This window comes from Papio anubis, chromosome 20 (assembly GCF_008728515.1).
Source record: "Papio anubis isolate 15944 chromosome 20, Panubis1.0, whole genome shotgun sequence".
NCBI classification, from domain to species: Eukaryota; Metazoa; Chordata; class Mammalia; order Primates; family Cercopithecidae; genus Papio; species Papio anubis.
In genome coordinates, this window is record NC_044995.1 from 4515375 (window position 1) to 4529514 (window position 14140).

General features: G+C 55.5%; 2 protein-coding genes across 3 annotated transcripts in view; both read left to right on the forward strand.

The window, feature by feature from the left end:
- The first annotated feature begins 19 nt into the window (after window positions 1-19).
- On the forward strand, window positions 20-10535 carry PRRG2 (proline rich and Gla domain 2). 2 transcript variants are annotated; one of them, XM_009194985.4, is made up of 8 exons: window positions 20-736; window positions 948-1025; window positions 2588-2685; window positions 2915-3090; window positions 3286-3325; window positions 8040-8175; window positions 9430-9582; window positions 9895-10535. In XM_009194985.4, exons 2-8 carry the CDS (start codon window positions 1003-1005, stop codon window positions 9911-9913), a joined length of 645 nt encoding a protein of 214 aa, XP_009193249.1. In that variant the 5' UTR covers window positions 20-736; window positions 948-1002; the 3' UTR covers window positions 9914-10535. The 2 variants fall into 2 exon arrangements, with proteins under 2 accessions (XP_009193249.1, XP_003915956.1); XM_003915907.5 differs by lacking the exon at window positions 948-1025 and having other exon boundaries at window positions 22-736.
- Window positions 10536-10728: 193 nt separating this feature from the next.
- Window positions 10729-14140, forward strand: part of PRR12 (proline rich 12) — a 35933-nt gene continuing 32521 nt past the window's right edge. The window contains 3 exon segments of the mRNA XM_003915908.5: window positions 10729-11269; window positions 12838-12950; window positions 13955-14116. Coding sequence (XP_003915957.3) covers window positions 11184-11269; window positions 12838-12950; window positions 13955-14116 — 361 coding nt within the window. The 5' untranslated portion in view covers window positions 10729-11183.

Genomic DNA, 14140 nt, shown 5'->3' on the forward strand with positions numbered 1-14140 from the left:
ACTTGGTGGGAATATGCGGAACGCTTACCATGTACTAGGCATTTCCCAGGGAGATCGTTTTTTCCTGCTTGATTCCCAGGCTTTGAGTCCCTCCAAGCCCAAATTTAAGGACTAATCACTTCCCCTAGAGATCGGGAAGCCCACTTCCCCAAATATATCATCCACTCTTCTTGCTGCATCTTAAAACTCAATTGAGAAGAGACAGCTGCGCTCCCATTTTACAGACAGAGCCATTGGGAAATTGAAAGTCAAAGCCGTTCAAGTCGCCCTCAGGAAACAGGGATTTACTGCGGCACTGCCCAGCTGTCCCAGGGACTAAGGCATATCGTCCCCGCTAGTTTCTAGGTATCTAGGGACCCAGACATTAATTTTTCTAGCTCGGCCAGGCGAACTTCCAGGGGAGAGCCAGAGCGGGTAGGGGGCGAGAGGGAGGAGGAGGGTCGAATCCAATCCCCCAAGTGCCCCATGGTATTCGACACCTTGGCTTCCCCATGGATCTCCGGACTTTAAGTCCTTTATCCCAAGGTCCCTTTAAATACTTTGTCCCTTACCTGAGTCCCGCCCAGGGCAGGTAATGGCAAGTTCCGCCCCCCTGCCAGAAACCGGGATCAGGCTTGGTTACCGGGAGTGGGGCACCCCTCCTCCTTATCCCCTCCCCTCTTCCCTGTCCCCCTTCACAGCTGGCTAAGGAGGTCTCCATTAAAGAGGAAGGGGCAGTGCTCACATTTCTGGGCAGGTAAGTGAATGTCCCTGGAGGAAGAGCCGGCTTGGGGACCCAGGCATCCTGGCTCCCCGCCCCTCCAAGACCCAGAAGTTTGGGGCTCCTAGGCCCAGGAGTCCAAGGCCCCTGCCCCCTAGGTCCCTAGACCCGATAATACAACTAATCACCTGCCTCTGTCTCTCTCGTAATCTTTGTTGTCTGTGGGTGGATGTGACAGTGAGCACAGAGAGAGGCACAAGTGGAAATTACCAGGAAGGGAAGACTCCGGATCACCAGTGTACATGTTTATGAGCATCTGTGTCAGGTGCTGTAGACACAATGGGGAAAAAAGATAAGCTGCCTGCTCTCTGCTCTCTTCTCTGGCGGACACTGCCTTCACTGAAATCCTGGCTCTCACACTTGCACACTGTGTGACCTTTGGCAAGCTATTTTACCTCTCTGTGCCTCAGTTTCCTGTTCTCTATATTGGGGACAATAATAGGACTCCTGGTCGGGCGCAGTGGCTCACACCTGTAATCCCAGGACTTTGGGAGGCAGGTGGATCACTTGAGGTCAGGAGTTTGAGACCAGACTGGCCAACATGGTGAAACCCTGTCTGTACTAAAAATGTAAAAATTAGCCGGGCATGGGCCGGGCGCGGTGGCTCACGCCTATAATCCCAGCACTTTGGGAGGCTGAGGCGGGCAGATCACGAGGTCAGGAGATCAAGACCATCCTGGCTAACACGGTGAAACCCCATCTCTGCTAAAAATACAAAAAATCAGCCGGGCATGGTGGCGGGTGCCTGTAGTCCCAGCTACTCGGGAGGCTGAGGCAGGAGAATGGTGTGAACCTGGGAGGTGGAGTTTGCAGTGAGCTGAGATCCTGCCACTGCACTCCAGACTGGGCGACAGAGTGAGACTCTGTCTCAAAAAAAAAAAAAAAAAAATTAGCTGGGCGTGGTGACGCGTGCCTGTAATCTCAACTACCCAGGAGGCTAAGGCAGGAGAATCGCTTGAACCCGGGAGGCAGAGGTCACAGTGAGCTGAGATAGCGCCACTGCACTCCAGCCTGGGTGACAGAGCGAGACTGTCTTAAAAAAAAAAAAAAAAAAAAAAAAAGGACTCCTGTGCAAAGTTTTGTTTTGTCATGGAATCTCACTCAGTCACCCAGGCTGGAGTGCAGTGGCACGATCTCTGCTCACTGCAACCTCCGCCTCCCAGGTTCAAGCGATTCTTCTGCCTCAGCCTCCCAAGTAGTTGGGATTACAGGCGCCCAGCACCGCACCCGGCTAATTTTTGTATGACTCCTGTGAAAAGTCAAATGAGTTGAGGCGGAGCATAGTGGCTCATGCCTGTAATCCCAGAACTTTGGGAGGCTGAGGTGGGCGGATCACTTGAGGTCAGGAGTTCAAGACTGGCCTGGCTAACATGGTGAAACCTCATCTCTACGAAAAATATGAAAATTCACTTGGGAAGGCCGAGGCGGGTGGATCACGAGATCAGGAGATTGAGACCATCCTGGAGAACACAGTGAAACCCCGTCTCTACTAAAAATACAAAAAAAATTAGCCGGGTGTGGTGGCAGGTGCCTGTAGTCCCAGCTACTCTGGAGGCTGAGGCAGGAGAATGGCATGAACCCGGGAGGCGGAGCTTGCAGTGAGCCGAGATCGTGCCACTGCACTCCAGCCTGGGCGACGGCGCGAGACTCCATCTCAAAAACAAAAAAAACAAAAAAAAAACAAAAAAACAATATCTGGCAGAGAATACAGGCTGTGTAAGCGTGTGCTATTATTATCATTCGTGGACCACAGAGGTCAGTCGATAGAGCACTGCCTTATTACCCAGGGACTGAGGCCCTTGTCAGCTGTAACACATCTGGTTCTAGGTGTCTGGAAAATATGAGGGGCCACCCCTCTCTGCTGCTGCTATACATGGCATTAACCACCTGCCTGGACACTTCACCCAGTGGGGAGACAGACCAAGGTGAGTGTTTGGGGGAAATGGCGTCCAGATACTTGGCATTGGCCTCCCCCTGGCTCAGGAATGTCTCTAGTCCCTCCTCTTCCAGGACCCAGCCCCTTCCTCCTTCAGACCCAAGAGTCTGAATTCCCAGCTCCTGCTCCTTCCTCCGGGACCCCACTGCTTTCCATCCCCCTATGACTTCAGCCCTAGGGACCCTCCATTTTTCTGTCCCTCATGTCTTTGGGTCCAGAAGTGTTCCTGGCTCCGCCAGAGGCCCAGAGCTTCCTGAGTAGCCACACCCGGATTCCAAGAGCCAACCACTGGGACCTGGAGCTGTTCACACCAGGGAACCTGGAACGGGAGTGTCATGAAGAGAAGTGTTCCTGGGAAGAGGCCAGGGAGTATTTTGAGGACAACACTCTCACGGTGAGGTCCTCAAGACCCTGGAGTTTCGGGCCCTCTCTCTTCTCTATACCTGTGGGGAGGCTGCAGGGGGAGGTTCTGGCCTTCAGCTCCCTCCTCCCCGGTGTCTCAGAAGTCAGGATGGGCTAGTTTGGGGGTGTGAACCTACCAGCTGAATTGCTGCTTTTCCCCCTTCTTTTCTACTCCTCCCCCCTCAAGGAGCGCTTTTGGGAGAACTACATCTACAATGGCAAAGGAGGTGAGTGAGGGGCTGAAGCCGTCTTGTTCTGAGCAGCTAAGGGATCCCTTCCTAGGGAGGCCAAACCAACATCCTCCACCCCAAATTAGGTACAAGAATCGTCTGCCCCCCAATTCTGTGCTCTCTGAAGCTGGCTGCTAAAGGAGTTCCCCCACTTAAGACCCCGGCTTGCCTGAGGAGCCCCCCACACCTTATGATTATTTTATTTTTAATTATTTGTTTTTGAGACAGGGTCTCGCCGTGTCACCCAGGCTGGAGGGCTGTGGTACAATCTTGGCCCACTGCAACCTCAACCTCCCAGGCTCAAGTGATCTTCCCACCTCAGTCTCCTGAGTAATTGGGACTCCAGGCCCATACTACCATGATAATTTTTGTAGTTTTTGTACAGACGGGGTCTCACCATGTCACCCAGGCTGGTCTTGAATGCCTGGCCTCAAGCAATCCTCCTGCTTCAGTGTCCCAGACTGTTGAGACTATAGGTGCCAGGCCCCACCACATCTTATTGGATGCAGGTCCTGGGTCCCTAGGAAGGGAAGTGTCAGTGGAGGGAAAGGCTAGAGCTGTAGGGTCTGTCAGGCCTTAAGCTGAGAGGGGAAGGCCCACCTGAACCCTTCGCTGGTGTCCAGAGTAAATGGAAACACCAACCCCTCCAGCATCCTGATTGCGGGGGACGCTGCCCTCTAGCAACGTGACCAAGGGAGGAAGCCTGCCCATCCTCATCTGCCCATTTTGCCCCCAACAACCCCTCCTCTGAGTTCTGAGGCCCCATCTTGTTGCCAGCCTTGTTGCTAAGGGGGGCTGCTCCTTAGCAACAGGGCCTGGCCAGGCCAGACCACATGAAGAAGCCTGAAGCAGTACCTGGCTGATTTCCCCTCCCCCACAGCCCCATCCCAGCAGCTGCCTGGTTGCTAAGGAGGCCTTCTCCCTAGCAACCACACCTAGCCAGGCTCCAGGACCCAAGGCCTTCTGCCCACTGGAGGACCACCCTCCGGGCCCCCGATGCCCCACCCACTTGTGGCCCGGTTGCTAGGGGTAGATGCACCTTAGCAACAGGCCCTAGGTCTGGGCTGGAGTCTCACACTGGAGCCTGGTTGCTAGGGGAGGTAATTTCCCTACAGGCCTAGCGAGGCATAGTGGCTCCTTGAATCCACCTGAAGGTGCCCACATCAGGACGACCTGCCTTCTGAAGCTGCACTTGTGCTTTTTGCTAAAGGGGCTCAAAAGCCTGGGGGTTTACTGTGGTCAGATGTGGTGGCTCATGCCTGTAATCTCAGCACTTTGGGAGGCCAAGGTGAGCAGATCACCTGAAGTCAGCAGTTCAAGATCAGCCTGGCCAGCGTGGTGAAACCCCATCTCTACTAAAAATACAAAAATTAGCCGGGCGTGGTGATGTGTGCCTGTAATCCCAGCTACTCAAGAGGCTGAGGCACAAGAATCACTGCAGCTGGGAGGCAGAGGTTGCAGTGAGCAGAGATCGCACCATTGCACTCCAGCCTGGGCGATGTCTCAAAAACAAACATACAGCAGGGTGCGGTGGCTCACGCCTGTAATCCAAGCACTTTGGGAGGCCGAGGCGAGCGGATCACCTGAGGTCAGGAGTTTGAGACCAGCCTGGTCAACATGGTGAACCCTGGTCTCTACTAAAGACACAAAAATTAGCTGGGCGTGGTGGCGCACACCTGTAATCCCAGCTAGTTGGGAGGCTGAGGCCGGAGAATCGTTCAAACCCAGGAGGTGGAGGTTGCAGTGAGCCAAGATCATACCATTGCACTCCAACCTGGGCAACAAGAGGGAAACTCCATCTCAAAAACAAACAAGAAAGTTTGGGGTTTACCTTTGGAGGAAAGCCCACCTATCTAGTGCCCATGGAAGTTTCCCCAGCAGCAAGAGCTAGCAAGACCTCCCCAAGCCCAACGACTCCCTATACTCCCTTGTCCTTAGACTCGAGGCCTTGGATTGCAAACAGGGCTGCACCTTAGTAACATGTCAAACATGAATTCTAGATTCTTAGTTACATTGGCGGGGAGAAGGGGGTCCCTAAATTCCTCCATTTGTTTTTTGTTTTTTTGAAACGGGGTCGGGCAGGGCATGATGGCTCACGCCTGTAATCCCAGCATTTTGGGAGGCTGAGGCTGGTGGATCATGAGGTCAGGAGTTTAAAACCAGCCTGACCAATATGGTGAAACCCCATCTCTACTAAAAATACAAAAATTAGCTGGGCATGGTGGCGCACGCCTGTAATCCCAGCTATTTGGGAGCCTAAGGCACCAGAATCGCTTGAACCTGGGAAGCGGAGGTTGCAGTGAGCCGAGATCACTCCAGCCTGGGCAACAGAGTGAGACTCCATCTCCAAAAAAAAAAAAAAGAAATAGGGTTGCTCTGTCGCCCAGGCTGGAGAGCAGTGGCACAATCGCGACTCACTGCAGCCTCGACCTCCTATGCTCAAGTGATCCTCCCACCTAAGCCTCCTGAGTAGCTGGGATTACAGGCATGCACTACCATGCCCAGATAATTAAAAAATTTTTTTATGTAAATATGGGGTCTCACTGTGTTGTCTACGCTGCTCTCTACCTCCTAGGCTCCAGTCATCTTCCTGCCTTGGCCTCCAAAGTTCTGGGATTACAGGTGTGAGCCACCGAGCCTGGCCATTTTCTTTTTTCTTTTAGAGACAGGGTCCAGTCATCCAGGCTGGAGTATACTGGAGTGATCCTGGCTCACTGTAGCCTCGACCTCCTGGGGTCAAGTGACCATTCTTCCTCAGCCTCCCAGGTAGCTGGGACTACAGGTACCTGTAGCACCACACCCAGCTATTAAAAACATTTTTTCCAGCCGGGCAAGGTGACTCACGCCTGTAATCCCAGCACTTTGGGAGGCCGAGGCGGGCGGATCACAAGGTCAAGAGATCAAGACCATCCTGGCCAACATGGTGAAACCCTGTCTCTACTAAAAATACAAAAATTAGCTGGATGTGGTGGTGGGCTCCTGTAGTCCCAGCTACTTGGGAGGCTGAGGCAGGAGAATCGCTTGAACCTGGGAGGCGGAGGTTGCAGTGAGCTGGGGTCATGCCACCGCACTCCAGCCTGGTGACAGCACAACTCCGTCTCAAAACAAAACAAAAAACCATTTTTTCCCCAGGCTCAGTGGTGGCTCATGCCTGTAATCCCAGAACTTTGGGAGGTAGAGATTGGTGGATTGCTTGAGGAATTTGAGACCAACCTGGGCAAAAAATACAAAAATTACAAAACACAAAATTAGCCAGGCATGGTGACGCACACCTGTGGTCCCAGCTACTCAGGAGGCAGAGGTAGGAGGATCACCTGAGCCCTGGACGTCAAGTGGCAGTGAGCTGCGATTGCTCCAGTGCACTCCATGCAAAAAAAATTTTTTTTTTTTTTGGTAGAGCCTCCCTATGTTGCCCAGGCTGGGCTCAAGTGATCTTCCTGCCTTAGCCTCCCAAAGTTCTGAGATCACAAGTGTGAACCACTGTGCCTGGCTACCATGAATAATTTTAAAAGCATATCCCAAGTAGTGCATGTGACTTTTTTTTTTTTTTTTTTTTTTGAGGGGGTCAAAGTCTCTCTCTGTCATCCAGGCTAGAGGGCAGTGGCACAATCTCCCCGGCTCAAGCAATCCTCCTGCCTCATCCTTCTGAGTAGCTGGGACTACAGGCAAGCACCACCAAGCCTGGTTAATTTCTTTTTTTTTTTTTTTGAGACGGAGTTTTGCTCTTGTTGCCCAGGCTGGAGTGCCATGGTGCAATCTGGGCTCACCGCAACCTCCACCTCATGGGTTCAAGCGATTCTCCTGCCTTAGCCTCCCAAGTAGCTGGAATTACAGGCATGCGCCACCACGCCTGGCTAATTTTGTATTTTTAGTAGAGACAGGGTTTCTCCATGTTGGTCAGGCTGGTCTCGAACTCCTGACCTCAGGTGATCCAGCCACCTTGGCCTCCCAAAGTGCTGGGATTACAGGTGTGAGCCACTGCGCCTGGCTAATTTTGTATTTTTTGTAGAGATGGGATTTCACCATGTTGGCCAGGCTGGTCTCAAACTCCTGACCTTGTGTGATCTCCATGCCTCAGCCTCCCAAAGTTCTGGGATTATAGGCATGAGCCACCACACCTGGCCAGGACATAGTTTTGTTTTTTTGGTGGTGGTGGTGGTTTTTTTATTTTTTGAGAGGAAGTCTTGCTCTTGTTGCCTCGGCTGGAGAGCAATGGCTCGATCTCAGCTCACTAAAACCTCCGCCTCCTGGGTTCAAGCGATTCTCCTGTGTCAGCCTCCCAAGTAGCTGGGATTACAGGCACATACCACCACGCCTGGCTAATTTGTTGTATTTTTAGTAGAGACAGGGTTTCACCATATTGGCCAGGCTGGTCTTGAGCTCCTGGCCTCAAGTGATCTACCTGCCTTGGCCTCCCTAGTGCTGGGATTACAAGCGTGAGCCACTGTATCCAGCCAGTAATCAGTCACGTATCCAGCCTGATCTCATTAAGTTTTCACAGTGGGGTAGGGGTTATGGTTCCCATTTTACAGAACCCGCAGTGGAGGGTCAGAAAAAGGAATGAGGTGAATTGCCTGAGGTCACAGGGCTAGGAAGGGACCCCAGCTCTGCCTGCTTCAGGGTCTGTTCTCTTCCCTCAGTGGGAAGGAATTTTGATTAGGGTGGGTGGCAGTCCCCGAAACAGTGGCTCCCCTTCCCTGCTTCCCTGCAGGGCGTGGACGAGTGGATGTGGCAGGCCTGGCTGTGGGACTGACGTGTGGTGTCCTTCTCATTGTCCTGGCCGGCCTGGGAGCCTTTTGGTATCTGCACTGGCGACGCCGCCGAGGCCAGCAGCCCTGTCCCCAAGAGTAAGGGGGATTCAGTGAGGAGGCGGTGGTGGTGGAGAGCAAGGGGAGGGAGGAAATGTTGACCTAAAGGGATGTGCTAAGGATTGGGGGCAGATGGGCACTGATGAAAGACCTGAGGACACTGTCATTTGGAGAGTGAATCTGTGAGCTGGCTTGTGTCTGGTTTTGGTGTCTGTTGCTCTGTCTGTCTAGATCCTCAGTACCTGGCCCACAGTAGGAGCTCTGACCACTTTTGCTGCCGGCCTGTCTTTGTGGTACTGGGATTACCAATATCCATGGGATTGCCACTCTGGATATTGTATCTGGTGAGGCTGCGATGGTGCAGCCTGTGGTGTTTGGGTGTCTGTGCTATGTCAGTTTCAGTGGTGACAGGTGCAGCACCTGAGTGGGTGTGGGAAATTGGTGAGGAGTGCATCTATGTTGTGTTCCTGTCTATACAGATGGGCTGAGTTCTGTCTGTTTGGTGTGTGTTGGCCTGCCTCTCTGCAGGGCTTTTTTTTTTTTTTTTTTTGAGACGGAGTTTCACTCTCGTTGCCCAGGCTAGAGTGCATAGTGTGATCTTGGCTCACTGCAACCTCTGCCTCCTGGGTTCAAGTGATTCTCCTCCCTCAGCTTCCCGAGTAGCTGGGATTATAGGCGCCCGCCACCATGTCCTGCTAATTTTGTATTTTTAGTAGAGACGGGGTTTCTCCATGTTGGTCAGGCTGGTCTTGAACTCCTGACCTCAGGTGATCTGCCTGCCTCTGCCTCCCAAAGTGCTGGGATTACAGGTGTGAGCCACCACGCCTGGCCCTTTTTTTTTTTTTTTAAGAGACAAAGTCTTACTGTGTTGCCCAGGCTGGAGTGCAGTGGCCCGTTCACAGCTCACTGCAGCCTCAATTTCCTGGGCTCAAGAAATCCTCCCACCTCAGCCTCCTGAGGATCTAGAACTACAGGTGTGTGCCGTGCATCCGGCAGGGCTGTCTTTTTCTCTATTGCTCTGCCTGTATCTGGTGCACATGGGTGTGTCTGAATAAGAGTGTGTCTCTGTGGTTGCTGATTTCTGTGTCTGCCTGTGTGTAGCTGACTGTCATTTGAGGCACTTTTCTGTGTGTAAGGCTAGGCTGAAGGTGACCCTCCTTTTCTGAGGTCCACCTCCCTTCCAGCTCTGTCCCAGTGTCACCCTGAATCTCCATCTCCTAGATCCCCTCTCTTCCACCTTAGTCTAGGTATCCTGTAAGTTGCCTCTGCTAACTGTACCTTTGCTGTCCCCAGGGCCGGGCTTATCAGCCCTCTGAGTCCTTTGAGCCCTCTGGGCCCACCGACGCCCCTGCCTCCACCCCCACCCCAACCCCCTGGCCTCCCCACCTATGAGCAGGCGCTGGCAGCCTCTGGGGTACACGACGCACCTCCACCCCCCTACACCAGGTATGGGGCGTGGCTTCTGCCCGGGGGCGGGGCGCAGAGGGGTGGGCACGTTGGAGGACGAACCTGGGCTCAGGGGCGGGACTTGGAATTTGGGCCTTATTACCTAGGGCGGGGCTTGGAGTGCGGGGGCGGGGCCCCATGCAATGGTCTAGGGGCGTGGCCCAGCGTTGTATGTGCGGAGGCGTATAAGAGGGTGGGGCCTGTGCCCAGAGGGTCCGGGATTGGCTGAGACGCCAAGGGCGGTCGGAGTGGTCCTGGCTGAGGGGAAAAAAACAGGAGCTTTGACTCCCTAGTGTGCCTCTTCTCTTGCAGCCTCAGGAGGCCTCACTGAAGAGCTGCTTTCGAGACCCGGCTCTCCGAACCGTGCCCCTGATTCACACCGGATTCCGGAAGCCCCTAGGCCTCGTAGACGCAGAAGCTGGACTTTGGGGGGCGGGGATGGTGGGAGTAGGGGTCGCCCGGCCCGAGGCCTGCCCTGGCACACGCGTTTCCGCCGCATATGGATATACACATGTTCTCGGCAACGTGTTCCCGTGTCCTGGCCCCTCACGGGCCCCCACACTCTCCTGACCGTGAGGGCACTGGTCAGTTCCGCCCCCGTGGTAGGCAGACGCGCGGGGAAAATTCGGACCCAGGAGCCCAGTCCCGGCTGTGCCGTCTTGTGTATGGGCAGATATGACCTGACAGTCCCCTCCAGTGCCACAGGGTACGCACACGCACAGCCCCGCCTGTGCACACGCGTGTCTTCGTGCATTCCCTGTGCGGTACAGAGGCACTTCGTAACCCAGGGAAAGGGCGGGGGGCATATTTGCAAGCGTGCTCGGTGCGGGCAGGCTCGCATTGCACCCAGGGAGCTGGAGTTGAGCTCTTCCCCTAAATAAAAACCCTTCGGAAAGGAGACCAAAAAAAGCAGAAATAATGCAAATAATAATAATAATAATAATGAACCGCGATCCCGGGCGCATCGGAACTGGTTTTCTGTGCAAACGCGCCCTACACCCCCAGGCCCTGCTTGCGCTCAGTCTCTCTCACTCTCCCTTTTTTTTTTTTTTTTTTTTGCATTTGCACGGGATTGTGGGAGGAAGCGGAGCGCAGCCAGACACCCCGCCGCCCGCCCCCCCTTCCCCTCCCCCCTCCCCCAGCCGCCTTGTGCAAAGATGGCTGCACCGTGAGCGCAGAGGAGGAGGAGGCGGCGGCGGCGGCGGCGAGAGAGCGAGCACCCAGCGCCTGCACCCACCCCGGGGCCGCCCGGGACGCCCCCTCCCGAGCGCGCGCCCCCCTTTTTCTCTCGCAAGCGCCGGGGCAAAGGCGGAGACAGCGGGGTCCCTCCACCCCCCCTTCCCTCCTCTAGGGGGAACCCCCCTTCCCCCTTCCTTGGCTCAGCGACTGCACCCCCTCCCTTGCCCGCCCCTCCGCCCCTGCCCCCTCCCTCCCCCGCCCGGGGCCTTCCCGGGCCTTCGGCGGCTGCAAAGAAAAAAAGAGAGAGAGAAAAGGGGGGGAAAAAAAGCAGCAGCGGAGGGAGCGGCGGCGGAGGAGAGCGCGCGCGCCCCCTCCCTCCCTCCCTCCCTCCCCCTCCCCCCAATTTCCACCGCGGCCAATTCATGGACAGGAACTACCCCAGCGCCGGCTTCGGGGACCCGCTCGGCGCCGGGGCGGGATGGAGTTACGAGAGGTCAGCGAAAGCTAGGTAAGGAGCTGAGGGTGGCCTGGAGAAAGGGGCCAAGGGGTGGGAGCCCAGGCGGGCCGGGCCGGGCCCGCCCGGCGACGCGTGCATCGCAAACTCCCCTCCGGCTTGCAAGGGAGCGGCCTTCCTCGGTTTGTAACAACGCCGCCGCCCCAGTTTGCAAATTGCAAACTCCGCCAAAGCCAGCTCCGGCATGCAAAGGGAGAATTGCAGCGGGAAAATGGGGGTGCAAAACAATTTCGGACGGGAAGGCCTTGGGAAGGTGGGAGGGACTGGCGAAGCAAGGCCTGGACTTCCCCCCATCCTTGGATTCCCGGCTTGGTGACCCCTCCCCCCCGCGCCCCAGGCGCTGCTCTTGCAAAGGTGGGAAGAAGAGAAGAATTAGAACGCAGATCTGGGGGGCGCGAACCCCCCTCAGGTCCTATTGTTCCGGGACTGTGCGAGGCCGCGCCACTAGGCGCCCCCCCAAGAATTCCGCGCGCAGAGTGGGCATGGGGCCCCGCCCCCTTCCTAAGCTGCGGTTCTGTGTGTGTAAGGGGGGTGTCTAGCATCTGGGACACGCCCCCTTTAATGCCCCCACCCCCAAAGGCAGAGAATCCTAGTTGATGGCAAGGAGTGGAGCGTTTGCCCTCCTGAGTCTGGCCATGGACTGGGGCCGTTGCATGGGAAGAGTCGGATGTTTCCCGGGTGTGTGTTTGTGTGTCTGAGCGTGGGCCCTCTGCGTGCGTGGCTGGCAGCGTGTTCACCTGTGAATCTGCCCCTTTCCTGCTGCTTCCTCACACTTCACCTACCCCCGAGCACCTCCCCCCCAACACACCTGAGTTTCCCAGCAGGGCATAACCCCAATTGTGTCAGGATTTTCGGTGTGGGATTCCTCCGTCTATATCTTTTCTTCCCCACGGGTGAGTTGGATACCCATTTGCACACATACCTGGCATTGCACGGGCCCATGCATTTGAACCTCAACCCCCGGGGATGGACGGTGTTCTTGTCCACACTTGTACGTGGTACTTTCCCCGGGTCTTATTCCCTCTTCTCTCCACCCCCCCCAACCGTTGCCGCTTGGGAACCGATCTGCCCCCTGCTCCCAACTTGTTTTGCACCACCCCATGAAGTTCAGGGCCTCTGTGTTCCCGTGTGTCTACGGAAGAGGAGTCGTCCATGTGGACCTTTGGCGTTGGCCCCATGGCCAGTGTTGCCGGAACGGGGCCTGGGGTGGGGGGTTGGTGGGGTCGACCGGGGGAAGGCTCTCATTTGCAACTCAAGACACTTCCTGTGCCTTGGACCCTCTTCTGTGTGTTAGTTTCGTCTCTGAGCATGCCTGTTTGTAAACGTGACACTATCCGGGCTCTCTTTATTCGGGCTCTGGAGTGGGGGCCATTTCTGTGGCTCTTTAGTTGGGTACCCCGATTCCCTTGTCTTCTCCCCTTTAAAGGCCTACGGTTCCTTAGCTTAACACCCCCTACCCCAATCAGCTGGAAGGGTCCCCCCAACTCCCTGGGGGGTTTCCTGAGCTCCTTTCTCAGAAGGCAGCTTGGGAGAACCCCCTGACTTCTCTCCTTTTCCCCCAGCTTGGTTTATGGCAGCTCCAGGACCTCGCACCCCGAGACGGACATCTTACACCGCCAGGCCTACGCGGCCCCCCACCCACTGCAAAGCTATGCCACCAACCACCACCCGGCAGGTACGGCCCCCATCCCGCCCCGCTTTGGGCTGGCCCTCCCCCCGAGGCAGCTGATTGGCTGTTGAAAGTTCCGCCCCTCCTAATTGGCCGTGGCCCGTGCCGTGGCCCGCCCCTTGCTGTGTCTCCTCTGATTGGTTGCCTTTGAGGCTGCTGGTCCTTGCTTCATTTCTCGCCGGATTCGTCCGCCCCTGCCTCGCCCCGCCCCTTTCGCTCCAATTGGCCCTGTCCCATCAGCCCCCAAATCCCACCTTCTCTTCCAGGCTTTTCCGCCTCTCTCCAGCCCACCCCAATTCTTTCCCTCTGGGTTTGCCCTATTCTTTTGGCTCCTTGGAACTCTGAATTCTGTCTTCCTGATTCTCTTTCTTCCTGATTGGCCCCAATTATCTGGCCCGCCCTCTTTTATCTTATTTTGCCCCATTGCCTTATTCCACCCCCTGCCTTTGCCTCCAAGGTTTCTGATTGGTTCCCCCTTCCTAGGGGTACTGGCAATGACATGATGCTGTCTAGTTTGACCTTTGACCTTCCTGATTGGCTCCTTCCCTTTTTCCCTCCCCATCTTTTTTTCTGAACCCTCCCATGGAGCTCAGTCCCTTTTGACTCGTTCTCTGGTCTTTCTGAGACTTCATTGTACCATCCTTTCCACTTCCTTGCTGGAAATACCCACATTTGGTCTCCCTCCTGGCCTTCCTGAGGACTCTGTTCTTTTGCCCCTGGCTCTTTCGTTTCTAGATTTTTCCACACTTTTGTCTACCATTTCCTATCTGGGCCCCTGTCCTTATGACTGGATTGCCCCTTCTCTTGCTTTACTGTCTCACCTTTCCCCCTTCCCTCCCCTCATTCCTGTCTCATGAGCTTGCTTCTGTCCATCTTGTCTTCGAATTTGCCCTTTTCTCTCCCATCCCCTCCTTTTCCTGATCCAACTTGCTTTTGACCTCTTCCCTTTCTCTCTTGACCCTATCCTACCCATCCCTACCTGGCTGACTATACCCCCTGTCCCCGGGCAGGTCTTTCTGGACTCTTCGACACTGGCCTCCACCACGCGGGCTCAGCAGGGCCCGACGCCTCCGTCATGAACCTCATCTCAGCCCTGGAATCCCGGGGCCCCCAGCCTGGCCCCTCCGCCTCCTCTCTCCTCTCCCAGTTCCGCAGTCCTTCCTGGCAAACCGGTAAGCCCAGCGCCGGCCCTGCAG

Excerpts from the sequence above, each read along its gene's own strand:
- PRRG2 (XM_009194985.4), top strand. The coding sequence starts at position 1,003 with ATGTTTATGAGCATCTGTGTCAG. Across the intron at positions 3,091-3,285 it reads TTGAGGACAACACTCTCACG|GAGCGCTTTTGGGAGAACTA; the intron begins GTGAGGTCCTCA and ends TCCCCCCTCAAG. Across the intron at positions 3,326-8,039 it reads CATCTACAATGGCAAAGGAG|GGCGTGGACGAGTGGATGTG; the intron begins GTGAGTGAGGGG and ends GCTTCCCTGCAG.